The sequence below is a fragment of the Podarcis cretensis genome (assembly GCF_951804945.1).
Source record: "Podarcis cretensis genome assembly, chromosome: 6".
Lineage (NCBI taxonomy): Eukaryota > Metazoa > Chordata > Lepidosauria > Squamata > Lacertidae > Podarcis > Podarcis cretensis.
Window position 1 is genome coordinate 86,200,033 of NC_137175.1, and position 16,407 is coordinate 86,216,439.

At 41.1% G+C, this 16,407-nt stretch overlaps 1 protein-coding gene across 2 annotated transcripts; it reads left to right on the forward strand.

The window, feature by feature from the left end:
* The first annotated feature begins 456 nt into the window (after window positions 1-456).
* Window positions 457-16,163, forward strand: UCHL5 (ubiquitin C-terminal hydrolase L5). Of its 2 annotated transcripts, XM_079981668.1 has the most exons (12): window positions 457-726; window positions 3,525-3,588; window positions 4,362-4,467; window positions 6,637-6,762; window positions 6,857-6,918; window positions 7,006-7,136; window positions 8,447-8,510; window positions 9,210-9,312; window positions 10,000-10,113; window positions 11,477-11,506; window positions 14,323-14,421; window positions 15,166-16,163. In XM_079981668.1, the coding sequence occupies exons 1-12, from the start codon at window positions 645-647 to the stop codon at window positions 15,208-15,210; spliced, it is 1,026 nt and encodes a 341-aa protein (XP_079837794.1). In that variant the 5' UTR covers window positions 457-644; the 3' UTR covers window positions 15,211-16,163. The 2 variants fall into 2 exon arrangements, with proteins under 2 accessions (XP_079837794.1, XP_079837795.1); XM_079981669.1 differs by lacking the exon at window positions 11,477-11,506 and having other exon boundaries at window positions 461-726.
* The last annotated feature ends 244 nt before the right edge of the window (window positions 16,164-16,407 follow it).

Here is a 16,407-nt window from a genome sequence, read left to right on the forward strand (position 1 = left end):
ATGCTCGAAGAGAGACTAACGAGGCTCCAGCAAGCATTTTTTAAATCTGTTCTCCGCCTTGAGTCCAGTAAGGGAATAACTAAATACAGAATCACAATCGAATAATGGTGTTTCCACAAGGAAAGGTGGTTAGGCAGGGAGACTGGATGCCTGGCGGAAAGGCGCCACCATTCCACGAACTGGCGACCACCCCGCGCAGAGGGAATCTGCCGAATCGCCGGCCGAATCGACCGCGAAACCCAAATGCATGGACACGGCGCAGTGGGGACGATCGAGACGCGGGGCTAGAACGAACGCGTTCCCCTTTTCACGTGACTCTCCCTGCGCGTGCGCAGCAGCGGTCTTCTACAATCTCGGTGCTTGGCTTTCCTCCCTTCCCCCTTTCACCATAGAGACGAAGGAGACACCTGCCTGGGCGACGGACGTCGAAGCGGCCCTTGCCGCAGAGGTTGCCGGGAAGGGAGCGGCGCGTGCGCTGCTTTGCGGGCGTTCGAGGGCGGCGTGAGGAGATTTTTTTTTTTTTTAATAACAACGATAACGATAATAATAGTAGGAACGGGTTGTCGCGTCAGGCGGACGGAGCGAGAGAGAACGCGAGCGAACGGGGCCCGCCCGGGGGAGGCGGTTGCGGCGGCTCCAGCGCCATGGCGGGAGGAGGCAGCGCCGGCGAGTGGTGCCTCATGGAGAGCGACCCGGGCGTCTTCACGGAGCTCATCAAGGGCTTCGGTGAGGCTTGGCGGCGGAGGCGGGTGGGCGAGGCGGCGCCTTGCCAGCGGGGAGAGGCTAGGATTTTCCCACTCCCTTTTCTTTGCTGGAGGAAACGTAGCCTCTTGCCATGTGCAGAGCGCCTTAGTTGGGAAAGCCAGCTTCCTCTCTCTCTTTGTGTTTAGAAGTCCTCACAACGCTGCCTCCGAGGCGTGTGCAGAGCGCCTCTCCCACCCGGTGGAAAGCGGGGTTTTCGTTTAGCTGGCACGAGGCGGGCGGGTTGAGTTGCAATGAAGTCGGTGCCGGATTTACGTCTAAGCTAAAGAAGCTGTAGCTGACGGCCTCACTCTCTTGGGGGCTCCCCCCAAAAAATCATGGGGGGGGGGAACCTGTGTACGTTTCCAAAATATAAGATAAAAAAGAAAAACCTACATACAGCAACAGTGTTTTGTGTTGTGTAGGCTCCTATGATGTCAGCCTGCTAGCATAGCTGCCAACGTTTCCCTTTTTTTAAAGGGAAATTCCCTTATTCCGAATAGGATTCCTCACAAGAAAAGGGAAAAGTTGGCAGCTGTGCCTGCTAGCCTGCTCCCTAAAAACAGCAATAATATGTTGTTGACAAAAGACAGCTGGACATATAAAAGACCCCCTTACCTTCAGGAGCTTAGGGCCTCATCAAACCTAAATCTGGCCCAGAATGAAGTACGTGAAAGGCTCGCATGCTTTTGCGTTGTCATTCTGCCCGGCTATTTTATAGACTCGTGGAAAGGAAGCATCATCTCCTGGTAGCCCCTACAATGCAGGAATCTCAACCGTAGGCGCCAACTCCTAGGGGCCGAGGTCCCTTAAGCCCCCTCCCCTCCTTCTATAAAATATTTGAGGGGTCCAGGCCCCCCTTTAAAGATGATGGGCATTGCCATACAAAGGTGTGCATGTGCCACGTCTTGTGGTTGCTTATGCGGGGTGGGGCATACCTGGGGCTCCCCAGTGTTTTATTCAAGTTGGCACCCCTGATCTCAGCTAAAGCATGCATGACAGGTGGCCATCCAACCTCTCCTTTAAAACCTCCAACGAAGGAGGGGTCCACAACCTCCCGAGGGCATCTGTTACTGCCGTAAAGTTCTCCTCTCTTGTAACTTGAAGTCTTTGGTTCAGGTCCTACCCCTCCAGAGCAGGAGAGAACAAGCTCAGTTCCCAGACTAGATCGTGCCCTGGTCAGGATAGCATGGCTGGTTGGAAATCCTAGCAAAGTCACACCCTGATGTACTTGCAGTTGACCCTATTCATATGTCTATATGCTAATGGATATCTTCCATGGTGTTGGACTTGGGCTGAGCCTGGGTTCAAGGGCTTGTGTAGAACTGCTTCATAGCATTATTCTGGTTTCTGGTTTTGTGTGTGGCTATGGGCCATTTTTTTTTTTTTTTTTTTTGCACCACAGAAGGTTTGCCATCAAGCTTTGTTTTCGAAAGAGTATGTAGCCAGCCACTGCCCTGTATGTGTCCCTGTATTTGCAGACTCAGGTCAATTGTGTTGGTGGCTTGTGAGTGTGCATTTAACACAATTTAGACATAGGGCTAAGCCTCCTTTTGACCCAGGTACATATTTCTCTGCCCCAAACATGATACTATGTATGATGTCAGTTGTAGGGCAGGGGAGTATGGCTTGGCCAAATGGAGATATTGTGGGCCTAGTTAACCCACAAGCCAGAGATTTCTCATTACTGATCTCAAGTGGGCATTTACAAATATGTTTCATAGGAATGTGCTTGATAGGCAGCTGGAGTTGGTTGTGTCTCCTTATTGAATTTACATTTTGTTGCATCTTTTGCAATTTGATGAGTGAAGTGGTGGTGGATGGACCACTTTAGACAATTTACTGTCCATCTGTCTAATCTTAATCTGTCTTTATGATTTGCTTTGATTTGAGGCTAAAGCATCTGTCTCAGATCCTTGAAAGAAAGGAGGTATTCAGATTAACAAATAATGATAATAAAATTTCTGTCAGATGACTTTGCTATCATCCTATCTGGTAGATGTAATGTAGCTTGCTATTATTCGTTTTTTGCTCTGGGGAAGCTGAGTCATTAAACATGCTGACAGGTACACAAGGTCTCATCTCTGAGTTCTGCACACATTCATTAAAACTAATTTCTGCTTCAGAGCATTCCTAATGCACATTGTTCACCTTTGCCAGTTCTTTCATTGCACATTTTCTTCCTGAATCATATACATTTCTAAACCTAAATTAAACCATGGTTTAGGATTGTGAATTAATAAAAAACATTGCTTCAATAAGTAAGGCACAACTTAAACTTGTTTAATAATTAAGTGCCTGAAGTAAAAGAAATATCCCTTGTAACTACTACTACTAAACCTTTTTTGTCATGTGCATAAAGAAACTATGCACCATGGTTGGTAACTTGCCCCACCAGGTATGTGTTTACAATTTAAACAGATATTTGCAATATTAGTGTCATGAGTCTTCTTTATCCAAATTCTCAGACACCACATTTTTAGTATCCCACATATTTGTGGCACTGTGGACATTCTGAGACATCCATTTTTAGCAACTCGTTTTTTATAAGGTTTGTAAATACGTAAATTTGGCATGATTTCCATGCCGTCATGGTTTTCATATATAATGGACCAATTTATTATAAAATGCAATAGAAGGGGTGGAAGTTATTTCTGTATATTGAAACAAAATTAAGTTGTTTCGAAAGAGGTGTCAGGTTTTACTTTCTGTTTTTCCTGTAAAGCAAACTTTCTAAGCATGAATAATTACAATAATTATAATAGTTATCTCTGCTACTACAGGTTGTAGAGGCGCGCAAGTAGAGGAAATATGGAGTTTGGAGCCAGAGAACTTTGAGAAATTAAAGTAAGTTTAATTCTAAATAATTTACTTCTCTTTCCCCCATCCCCAATTCTTATTGCTAAAAAATCCGTCAGGTATAATAGTGCACACTTACAGAGTTGTGTGTTCCATTCATACATTAAAGTGAACAATGGAGGAAGGTGGGAACGGCATCGTGCAATTTTTTTTGGAAAGGCATGCATTTCTTTTCCTGCTGACCCTGGGCAGTTCCTGTCCTGAGCTTTTAAGTGTTGGTTGGGTTAAAAGTAAAAAATTTCTCTGTTCATATTTGATACCAAGCCACATCTGGTTTAGCAAATCATACTGTACACACAGCAGAAACACTTGCTTCTTGCATGCAAGGAAAGCACAACAGGGATATGTAGAAGTGATGTAGGAGCCCAGGGAGTGGTTGGTTTTTTACCCTTGGTTGTTAAACCATCAACCAGCTATGGCTTAAGCCTGGGTAGAGATTGTGGCTTCTTACAACAAAACAAACCTCTGCCTCAGGTTCAGACATCATGCTAAGCTATCTCTGCCATGCTTTATTCACATGTTTGATTGAAGAGAAGAGTTACATGTCAACACGCGGACTGCATGCGCCAGCACATACCTCAGGCACAGTAGGGCTTACTAAACAAAATTTTACACCTTATTGTTCAACTATGTGTGTGTTCAGTTAGGTTTATTGAATTTGTTTCCAGTAAGGATGGTTAGTGTTTTAACTTTTGACATGTTGTGATAATGCTTTACTGGGTTTTCTTGCTTGTTTTCTTTTTGTGCCCCTTTTTATGTAGGCCAGTTCATGGATTAATTTTTCTGTTCAAGTGGCAACCAGGAGAAGAACCAGCTGGCTCTGTTGTTCAGGACTCCAGATTAGATACTATATTTTTTGCTAAACAGGTATAGTAAGTTAAAAGATTATCTGTGACACCTCCTAATTAGATGCAGCAAGTGAAAATAATACAACTTTGAAACATTGTGACATAGTTTAAATAGTAAGGCAGTCTGGCAGAACAGGTTGTTCAGTGAATAATAAAAATTATCATGGGCAAAGCAACTTTGTTTTATGTGCATTCAAATTTAATATTTCCAAAGATGCGACACTTGCCTTTTACAAGTGTAGTCAAGAATAATTCATGGGCTGCGAGACAGTACGCGGGCAGGTAGGGTATTAGTCTTTGTACTAGATGGAGCTCGTAGACAGCCACCCTGGACACAGAATTAACCTGCGCCTCCATGGACAGCTGTGAATCTAAATTGACTCCCAGTAAACTTCCCTCCATTAAAAAAATCCATTTGAACTTCATAGAGAACCTTATAACAAGCACTTTATATAAATGTGGTTTTTTAAAAAATAAAACCATAATGTGATAACCAAGTAATTTCTGTAATAGCATTCAGATTGGTGATGAAACAAATGAAATAAAATTGATGGCCTGTTAATAGAGATTGTAGCTCTTGAGCCTTTCTTGGATAATCACACTATAAAGTTGTCTGCATGTTTGTCAATGTGGCCAGCTTCATATGCACACTTGTAAAATTTGGCCTCCTTGTTATGCCTAGATATGATACGGTCCTGTATTTTGGGGCCTCAGAACTCTGGATCACCCTATATGAGCTAGGATACCTAGGCACAATAAGGTGAGGTAAGGGTACAATTTCTGCCTTAACTCTAAATTCCTAGCTTTGCTATTGTGTCAGAGTAGTGTTTTTTTCCGTGTACTGTTAATCATAAAACAACAGTACAATGGGTTGGGGTGGGGGCTAATCACATGAATCAAAATAGCTTATTTTATTTTTTAAACTTGGCTATTTTTAACTTTGTTTGAATAGCTTCTTATTTTAATTTGCTAGTGTACATGAGAAAGCTTTTTAAATAGAAAAACTCAGATGTTCTAAGTGTGACAGATATATGACCAGAAAGATACTTTATGGAAAGCCAACCTCTTAGTGTGCTTCAGCTTCTCAACTATGAACCTTCTCAGATCTGACTTGCTGTCACTCAGCTTGTCCTCCTTCTTTCGTAATTATGAGTATGTCAGTCTCATCTCTGTATGTTGAAAATGTTCGTATCATTTAGGCATCAGTATTTTAAGTATTTTTCTTTGTAGGTTTTTTTTTTTTTAATTACTACAGGTATTTTCTCATGGTTGTTCCATTGATGACCATTCAGATGGTACCTTGGTTACTTGGTCCATTTTAAACTTCACTGCTGCTGCTTTTGATTATACTAGTTTCTCTTTACGGCTTCAATCATAGACCCATTTGCCTGGGAGTAAAGTCCAAGTTAATTCGATAATGCTTATTTCTGAGTTGACATACAAATGATTCTGCTATGAGTTACTTTTTGTGTAAAAAGTGGGAAAGACCTCCTTTATTCCTTCACTGCTGTTAATCTCCAAAAAGCATTAATCATTATTAAACAAAATGTAAGAGAAAAGTTCAACCTAGGAATGCCTATCTAGATGCTTGCTGCCTTTTTGTATTTGTGGGGTATGTCTAAAGTAGCTCTGTGGATTCTGGCCCATTCTAGTAAAAAGGAAGTTATTAATTTCTTTCATTTATAAAAGTGAGGTACCTCATTAAAAAAAAAACCCACCCAATTTAACTAACTCCTATTGTCCTTGAGCCTGTAACTCACATATTTCAGTGTCAGGGCAATAAAACAGGTTTAATTTGTTTCTCTAAACAAAGCTGCAAAATAAGTCATTGGGTGTCAAAGGCATTTCACCTTCCTGCAGTGAATATGGTGTTGGGAGCATACTGATGTACAAGAAGGGGCTTTTACTTAAAACTTAAAACATAGTCCACTCTTGCCCACCTTCCACATTGTTCCAGAGAGTTCACTGACTTGCCAGAGAAGCTTTTCAGGAAACAGCAGGTGGAATTGATGAAAATCACTTCCCACTCTTCCTCCAACAGATTGTTCCATAAGCTGAGTTTCACCCCAGGTAGCCTGGATCCAACCCAGTGGCCATAGTGGGTAAACTTGAGGCTACTATAACTCATTTTATAATTTGTCTTGTATTCAATTATTTCTGAATTTTCACTTTGTTTCTTTTTTAACAGGTAATAAATAACGCCTGTGCAACTCAGGCTATAGTAAGTGTGCTATTAAACTGCACCCATCAAGACGTCCATTTAGGAGAAACGCTGTCGGAATTTAAAGAATTTTCACAAAGCTTTGATGCAGCGGTACGTCCAATTATTCTATTCTCTCTCTCTCTTTTTTAAAAAAGCATCTTAAGCGTGAGTCGTTAGTTGAACAAATGTCTCATTTTAATTTTAGATGAAGGGCCTGGCATTAAGTAACTCTGAAGTGATTCGACAAGTCCACAACAGTTTTGCCAGGTAACAAGAAATTTGAAGCCTTTTGGATGCAGTTTCCAGAGATGCTTTTGGTTTAACATCCACACTTGTCTCTAATTTAACCTCTAGACAACAGATGTTTGAGTTTGATGCAAAGTCAGCGGCAAAAGAAGAAGACGCTTTTCACTTTGTCAGCTATGTTCCTGTGCATGGAAGATTATATGAACTGGATGGTCTAAGAGAAGGCCCAATAGATTTAGGTAACACTCACATTTCACCTGTATAATTTCCTGCCTGAATGTCATTCAAGGTATACCGGGTGTATACAAAATACATAGGGTAGCAAGGGTAGAAGATAGGACCAGCTGGTGGGCTTCAGCCTGAATTACCTATCAAACTGGGTGTTGGGGGGGAAAAGCTAAGATAGCTAAGTAGACTCTTTTAATGCCATTCAGGGTGTACATGAGGTGAGGTGGTATCCTGTAAAACTTTTTGTTAGAGAGCCAAAGGTAAAGGGACCCCTGACCATTAGGTCTAGTCGTGGCCGACTCTGGGGTTGCGGCACTCATCTCGCTTTATTGGCCGATAGAGCTGGCGTACAGCTGCCGTGTCATGTGGCCAGCATTTAACCCACAGCGCCACCCGCATCCCATTAGAGAGCCTTACCTTCCTTTAAATGCATCACTACCAAATTTACAATATCAAACCAATGTATTTCCAATGTTAGAACCACTTTGCTGATCTCAGTAGTATTTATAATTTAAATTACTCTATTAATTCCTTAATCCACAGAGCCTAGGGCTTGCTGATCAGAAGGTTGGCGGTTCGAATCCCCGCGACGGGGTGAGCTCCTGTTGCTCGGTCCCTGCTCCTGCCAACCTAGCAGTTCACAAGCATGTCAAAGTGCAACTAGATAAATAGGTACTGCTCCGGCGGGAAGGTAAACGGCGTTTCCATGCGCTGCTCTGGTTTGCCAGAAGCGGCTTAGTCATGCTGGCCACATGACCCGGAAGCTCCCTCAGCCAGTAAAGTGAGATGAGTGCCGCAACCCCAGAGTTGTCCACAACTGGACCTAATGGTCAGGGGTCCCTTTAAAAGCGTGATTATACAGCATCCCTGGAATCTAAATATTGGTTTAAAATCAGTATACTTTCCCTCAGATTTATAGGAGCTGCCTATGATCAAGAAATGTGTTCTCCTCAATGCACCAAAACAACCTCAGACTATCTATCTATCTATCTATCTATCTATTTATTTATTTATTTATTTATTATTTATTTATTGAATTTATATACCACCCTATACACAGAGGTCTCGGGGCAGTTCACAGAATAAAATCAAAATATAAAACCACAAAATACATAATTAAAATAAAAAACAACAACCCAGTAGCCAACTCTTGAGCTGCAACAAGTCTGGCTACTTTCTTTGTAACAAATGTATCTTGGCTAGATAGTAAAAAAATAAGTTTGACTTCATCAGCAGGTATTGTGTATCTGAAGCTTACAGTCCTATAAACTTGTAACTTGCAGGAAAATTAACTTGTACTTCTTGTGTATTTCCCATTTAGGAGTATGCAATCAAGATGACTGGATCAGCGCTGTAAGGCCCGTCATAGAAAAACGAATACAAAAGTAAACATTTAATTAACTGTTTTCATGGTGAAATTAGAATTAACTGTTTTTAGACTTGAACTTTTAGATTGCTGGCTGGAGCAATTCCAGCTTGGCCTTTTTCCCCCCTTCCCATTTGTCGGCTTCCAAAAGATCTGGAATTTTTTGAGGGGGAATTGTTTCGTCTTCATGGTTCTACTGAGAAGGGTCATCTTTTATTTGAGCAGTTACAGCAGTGGCCATCCAGGACTCATGGGGGTGCCAGAAACAGAGATCAGGACAGTAGCATTAGTAGAATTTCTGAGATTGTCCCGTGCTGTCTAGGAATGACTGTTGAGAATTTCTGTGCCCCATACAATACTGTTTTCTCCCTGACTCGGATTAAACTTGATTAGATTGTCCTGTAGAGAAATCAAAATACCAGGCTGTAAATTTGGCAAAATTTGCTTACAAACATGGTAAAACTGTGTTCGCAAGGTAACTGGAATCATCTTGCAATATTCTTAACTTGACACATACGTTAAAATCAGTGCATAATGAGAGAACAGAGTGTTATCACTCTCCACTTCTGTTGCTGGTCGCTGCATTTGCCATTGTTAATTGGTGGGCAATGTTTAGTGGGCTTTGTTCTTAATGCAGAAGTGTCTGAAGCTTATCAATAGCTATGGGACTCCTGATGCAGTGATGGCAGTATGTGACAACTCTGTTTTTATTTTGTAGGTACAGTGAAGGCGAAATAAGGTTTAACTTGATGGCAATTGTGTCTGACAGAAAAATGATATATGAACAGAAAATTGCAGAGTTGCAGAGACAACTTGCTGAGGTATTATGCTAATCAAATAGGTTGTTTCGATAACTTGGTTGCATCGTAAGCCTTAGTTAGTAAATTGCCCTGGGAACACTTGGTGTTGCAGCATTCCTGAAACTAAGCAGCTAATAAATCACAACAGGAATCAACTCAGAGTATCATGTAAGAGTGGGATACAAGTGTAATTTTTTGTTTCAAAAAGAAAAGGTTGGGCAATATTAATTGGTTCTCTTTCACTACCACTTTCTTTTCCTTTCTGAACAACTGTATAGCATCTAGACTTCTGTACATAGGCTGAAAACCCCAGCTCTCTTTAACTTTTTTTAAGCCAGTATGGTTGTTGTAGAGGTAGGCACAAAAGCAGTTGTAGGAAATGCAGACACACGGAGGTGGGGGCGACAAAAACGAAGCAAGCTTAAATTATTCCGCATTTCTTCCAGCTTTTTATTATTTCTGATCTCCTTTATCAAGAGGCAAGCAAATGGTACTAGCAAATAAAAGTACTTTAGCAAGCACTTTTAATCACTACAGGACAGACTAGAACATTGTATGATAATTTGCACTGGAGATACATGCAAATGAGACTAGTGAGTCAAGCTTTGGTTCTTTGTCCGCTGTATATTTTATCTCTATGAATCTTAACTGGATGACATTGTGCTAGAAACACTAACATGCAAGTTAATAAATTGTTTTTCCCAATAGGAAGAGCCCATGGATACAGACCAGAGCAGTAATATACTAAGTTCTATTCAGTCAGAAGTTGCAAAATATCAGATGTTAATTGATGAAGAAAACCAAAAATTGAAAAGATACAAGGTATGTGCTGTGCATGCTCAGAATGGTTTTTAAAAAGGGGATGCTAACCATGTGGTTTCTGAGCTGAAAGAAATGGAGAAACATTATACTCCATGGCTGTGTTGGTCCCACAGAATGTGACACAAGCTGGTGAAGAAATGTCAACACGCTATGCCTTTTCAAATAATTGGTTCTTCATCTGGTGCTCAGAGCAAAAAACTAACAAACTTTTGTGTGCAGGGTTGAGGGCTGGCTAGCTGCCTCTGGAAACAGAAGAGTAGAAAAAAGCTTATTCTAAATAAATGTGTGTTGCCTCAAGGAGTGGTTTCAGACTTGCTTCTTATGGGAATCCCTTTGCACACTGATGTTTCCATTAAGGAAGCCCTGAGAGTTCCTGAGATGACAAGAAGCATAATCAGTTTACTTGGGCTGCTGGCCCCAGTCCTGTTAGTTCTCACATATCTAAAAGTATACTGTGGCTGCATTAGGGGGGCAGATGGGTAGTGATGGGCACGCTTTCTTTCAGGGATGTTTTCCCATCATCCCTGAATGATGATCACTTCGCGGTCAACTTCTGAGGACCTGCAGGGTTCTCCAGTTTTGAAAATCACTGTGGGGTAGACGGGAAGAGAGACGGCTTGTGATCTCAGATGTCAAACATTTCAGAAGTAATCAGTATTTTCTGATGCCCACTGGGACTGAGGGCAGAAGGCAGGAAGACCAATAGTAGGTGGAACCAGAGATGATGACAGCCAGAGCCATTGACGAGTAGAGCCTATCAAATGACTGGCTGTAAGAAGGCAAGCAGGAGGAGAAGAAGAAAAACAACGCATCTTGGAGAACTGAATTAATAATCCACATTTTGTAAAGGAGAGGCGTCTCATTTATGCTTCTTTCACATTTCAAAGCAGTTACGCAGTCCTCTTACACAAAGCCCAGGCATTTTTAAGCAAATGTTGGATGGTCATCTGCCATGGACGCTTTAGTTGAGATTCCTGCATTGGTCTAAATGATTCTTGAGGGACCCTTCCAACTCTACAATTCTATGATTCAGTGCAAAAAAAATTGATGTGAACCGTAAAGTGTGAGCATTCCTTGTGAAAGCAAGAAAGGCTCTGAGGGAACGTGATACCAAAGCCTTGGGATACTGTTCAGTGCCGCAGTGTATCGCCTGCACTGACCCTTCCCAAATTTACCTCCAGTTATTGAATGGCAAGTTTGGTCTGCGTCACCAGTGTCCTGCCCTCCAAGGGACCTATGGGGTCTGATGATACTGGAGATGGAAAGAGGCCTTTCACTCTTAAGTTCTTTATAATTTCATGGCTGGTTTTTATCCCCGCCACCCCCATGCCTTGTTGAAATTTCTTTTCTACCTTGATTCTAGGGGGCTGTGCAACCTGATCCCTCCAACAAGGTCAGATGGCTTGTAATCCTAATTCTAGTTCCTGTTTAAAACTCCTCCTTTGTTTCAGATCATTTCGTAATTTTTAACATTTGATCTTTCTAATAAAAGACACCCCTCCCCCCGCAACTTGCTCTGTGGTCTCTGTTCTGTGGCTTGTTAAATAAACTGGCACAGACATTAGTGCAGCCATTTGGCTCCCACAGATAACTGGACACTTTAAGAGGTACTCACGTTGGAAGATGTGTAGCTCTTGTTCCATTAATTGGAACACAATTTCCCGTCTGTTCATGGAATGGAGGGGGCAAGCTTCATAATCCGACATTAACACTTCGCGTGCAGAGGACTACTTGCAGGAACAATTATTTGCAGGTTACAGCGGGATCTGTACCTGCTGCAACTCTGATCTAACTTTTTTGTGTGTTGCTTCCGTCACAGTTTGCTTCTTAGTGTGATTGTAATGTTACATAGCATAGTGTGTGGATTTCTGAGATCAGGGCGGCCACGGGAGTACTTCAACACGGAACCTCCAAGCCTCACACTCCCTTGGCACACGCAGAGGCCAAAATTTGACACACACAAACACACAGCTCTTGTGCTGCCTTCCCAAACCCTGATAAACAGCGAGCTTTAAGAAGGAGGCAGAAGGCTCTGGCAAGGTCCTAGAGCCCTCAGGCCTCCTTCCCAAAGCCCAGTGCTACCCAGCTACGGGAAGGCTGCATGAGGGCTGGGGCGGGGAGGTGTCAGATGTTGCTGAGGGCTGCCAAAAAGACCTTGAGGGCTGCATATCTTCTGCTCTGTTCAGATAACATTTATACCATAGTGATGCATCAAAGGCTTTTCTTACTCTGCACAGACTTCTTTCACTGCCCAAAGCACTACAAGTTGCAGGCTTTTATACAAACTAATGATAATTGACTTAATTTGCCAGCTAGATTACCTTAAGAGCCTTGTCGGAATGGCTGAAGTAAATCCCATTATGATGTTTGAAACATGTGGCAGAAAACTCTTAATTTACCCTTGGGCTTCTTAACTTGTTGAATGCAGCACCATCACCCCATCAAACATACCTGCACAGCCATTTATTATTTAAAAGGACAAAAACGGTGAATATTCATCGTAATATTCTTTCGCTGATGATATTGCCTATCCCTGGCTTGGATCTGTTCTGACATCAGACGCTGTGGTTTTCTGCAGGCTAACTAACATCCCACGAGGGCACATCAGGCCAATGTGGTTGTCTATACAGTGGTACCTCAGGTTACATACGCTTCAGGTTACATACACTTCAGGTTACAGACTCTGCTAACCCAGAAATATTACCTCGGGTTAAGAACTTTGTTTCAGGATGAGAACAGAAATCGTGCAGCAGCGGCGCAACAGGAGGCCCCATTAGCTAAAGTGGTGCTTCATGTTAAGAACAATTTCAGGTTAAGAACGGAACTCCGGAACGAATTAAGTACTTAACCTGAGGTACCACTGTATATAACAACTGAAGCTGCAGTCCTTTACATGGGCATAGCATGGGCATAAGCTCCACTGAACTCAATAGGACTTATTTCTCAGTAGACATACACAAGATTGCAGTAGGGCTTTCTGTTCGGCTGTTCTAAACTTTGGTCTGACATAAGTCCTATTCAAAATTTAATGAGCCTAAGTTGGCCATGTATATTAACATTGGTGAATCTACTCCGAGTAGGGCTAACATTGAACGCACACACACACACTGATATTTTGTTTTTCTTATACTGAGACCATAATCTGAACCTAATACATTTTTCCCAAATTAGCTGTTGGCTACTTGCAAAAAGGTTGATACAATTAAAATAATTATAAAAATCTGTAAATCTTCATTATGTTTGGGTTGAAACTCAAGATTTTCATAAAAGCAGAGTTTTTAAATGCATGCTTCCTATCTTCTGTTAGGATAACGTTTTAGCAATTGTATTGTTCCGATTTTTATTGTGGCTCTTTTGTACTAAGAGAATAATGCTGTGAGCTGTAGGCCATAACAGCAAATACTTAATGATTTGGCATGCACATTGAGCTTCCCATTTTTTCCCATGAAGTTAGACTATCTAAAGTTAGCTCCTGTCTGCTTTTTGCAGACAACTAATGACTGCATAATTTCAATAGTGACTTCCTTCTGAAGAAAGGAAAACTACAGAATTTGGAGAACTGGTGAACTATAGAAACCTTTATCTTGCCTCTTGAAACACTTACATTCCAAATCTTGTTCATGCAAGTTTTATTCAGGCTGGAAGCCTCAAAAAGCTTCTACTCTCCAGCAACTGGCAAATTTTACTCTTGCACAACCCAAGGGGATTAAGAGGGCAGAGTGGTAGAGAAACTGATTTTGCTTTTAAAACATTTCTAACTTGCTTTTCATCTCAGGATGAAGTTACATTTCAGAGCACAACAAAAATAATTAAGCAGCTTCTTTTTTTTTTAATGCCATCAAGATTTTTAAGACTACAGGTAGGCTGCGTAAATCAACCCTCAAGTGAACAACTAATGACCCCCCCAAATGCTTGAGAAAACAATCACATTTAAGCTGGCACAGAAAATAAAAAGCAGTCTGCACCAATCATCCCATAATCAGCACCAGCAGTATGTTGCATCCCCCAGCCAAAATTTCTTCTCTCTCTCCCCTCTCCAAAATATAATAAAAATCTTGCACAAGGGAGATAGTGATTTTGCTCAAATGCTTATTGACAAAGTTTATTGTATGTATTTGCTAATGAACTGAGGTGGAAACCTGGCTTTGCGGTGTATGCACGTGATGGGATTTAATGCTAATTTCTTTAATGTCTCACCTATGCTTGTAGATTGAAAACATTAGAAGAAAACATAACTACCTGCCATTCATTATGGAATTGTTAAAGACTTTAGCAGAACACCAGCAGCTAATCCCACTTGTAGAAAAGGTAAGTGTTGTGCTCTCAGCCTCAAATAACTTATTAGGCAGGCTGTTTGTGTGTATGTGTGGTGCAGCACACACCTGAACATTAGAGAAAAATGTCAGAGTAATCAATAGAAGCAGAATCGTGAAACCTGTAGACTTTTTTTGCTTAGAGAAGAGAGTATCTGAAGCACATACACCTAGATGGCACTCTTTCTCACTCTTGCATTTCTCACTAAACCCCTAGCAAACTGTAAGCTTCGGCTTCTGTAGCATCTATTCTGATTATATTGACTTCATGGCATTTTGCTATTTCCTCAGTGCTCTGGTTCCAGTTGTAGCATAGATTTGCCAGTGTGGCCTAATTCCAAGCACATTTAATCAATAAAGTAACACTCAGCCTGTCCCCCTGCAGGGCTTTTAAACTGTTTGGTGATTCAGCTGACCCAATTTAGATTATTGTTCTGAAATTGCCTTGCACATGTTCTTCCCATGTGCTCTAGATGTACAATGAGTACAATGATAGATACTGAGTTTTAGTCCTATGTACATCTACTTGAGAGTAAATGTTGTGAGCTCTTCTGGACTGATTTGTGATTATATATTGGTTTCCAAAGTTCTGTCTGTATCAAACTACATCTGTTGTAGAATGCAGTTGCTTGTATATTCAGTGATCGTAGAGATAATGCAGAGTTTTGTATATTTTGAGTTACAGAAGGAAAAAAATACCTGGGCTGTTATGCTTTCTCTGTCTGACTTTACCTTCTAGGCAAAAGAAAAACAGAATGCCAAGAAAGCTCAAGAGGCCAAATGAAGACTGGTGTCCTTTCTTTCGTTTTGTGGGTGGTCAGGGTTTTTGTTTGTTTTGTTTTGAGAGGGGAATGTGCTTCTGAATTTCTTCGTCTTCATGAAAGTAACCCTGCAAGACTTCTTGTAAAGTTTAAAATTGTCCAACGCACGTTTACTGACCGTAACAGTTTGTCCTGTCCCATTTGCACGGAGTCTATAAATCTTCCCCTTTTTCCTTGCATCATGTGCATGTACTACCGCTCGGTAATGTTTTTAGAGTCTCCGTCAAATTCCAGTATTTAACAGTTATATCTGACTTGATTCTTCATAACTTAATCAGGAAATACTGCTGCAATTTGTACAGACCCAAATTTGTGAAAGTAATGTAGATCTTTTTACCATAATGAATATATTTAAATATCTTGTCTGACAGTGAAGCATTGGATATATAGTTATGTGAAGAAAGCTTGACTTGTTTTTTTTTTAAAAAAAAATAAGTTGGCCTCTCTTTGTTTATCACCACTAACTGTCCTCGTCTCTGAATCTTTCAGTGGCTCGCCCTGTGTTCTTGTTTATATGGAGTTGTGTCTAAATTTTTTACAGAGTTGAAAGTACAGATTGAACGGTAGAATCATTTACAATGACCAATGGATAAGCTTGAGAGTTTATTGCTTTAGTAGAAAAAAATAATAATAAATTCCCATTTTTATTTTGGCACATGTTTGTACCTTGTAGTATTGCTGTCCATGGGTAATACGATTTTTGCAAGGAAAGCAGTCTTGCCTTGTCTTGAGCCATTTATGTAACACCAAAGTTGCAAAAGATTTTTGCAGAGATGTTTTCTCATAGGATGAGGTTGTATCTAGTACGGTTTCAGGGAGAATTTTTAAACTTGCCCTGCTCTGGTGTACATCACTACATGTATAGATTTTGTCCTGATATTCCCAATTAAACAAATGCTCTATTTTCATCCTTCAAGATTTTAGAAGAAAAAAAGTATGTTTATGTTTAGCGAAGTATTTAATGGGTGAAAAATTCATGCTTTGTCACGAGCACACATTGACATTTCAGCTGAATCAACCACTCCAAAAGGCAAAAAAAATGAACAATAGGTATCCAAAATATTTCTGTGTTTCCTTTCCGTCTCATAATTTAGGAAGTTCAATGTAACTGTCACCAACATTTTGGAAACAGTCCTATGGTGTGGCAGGGAGCAGCAGCA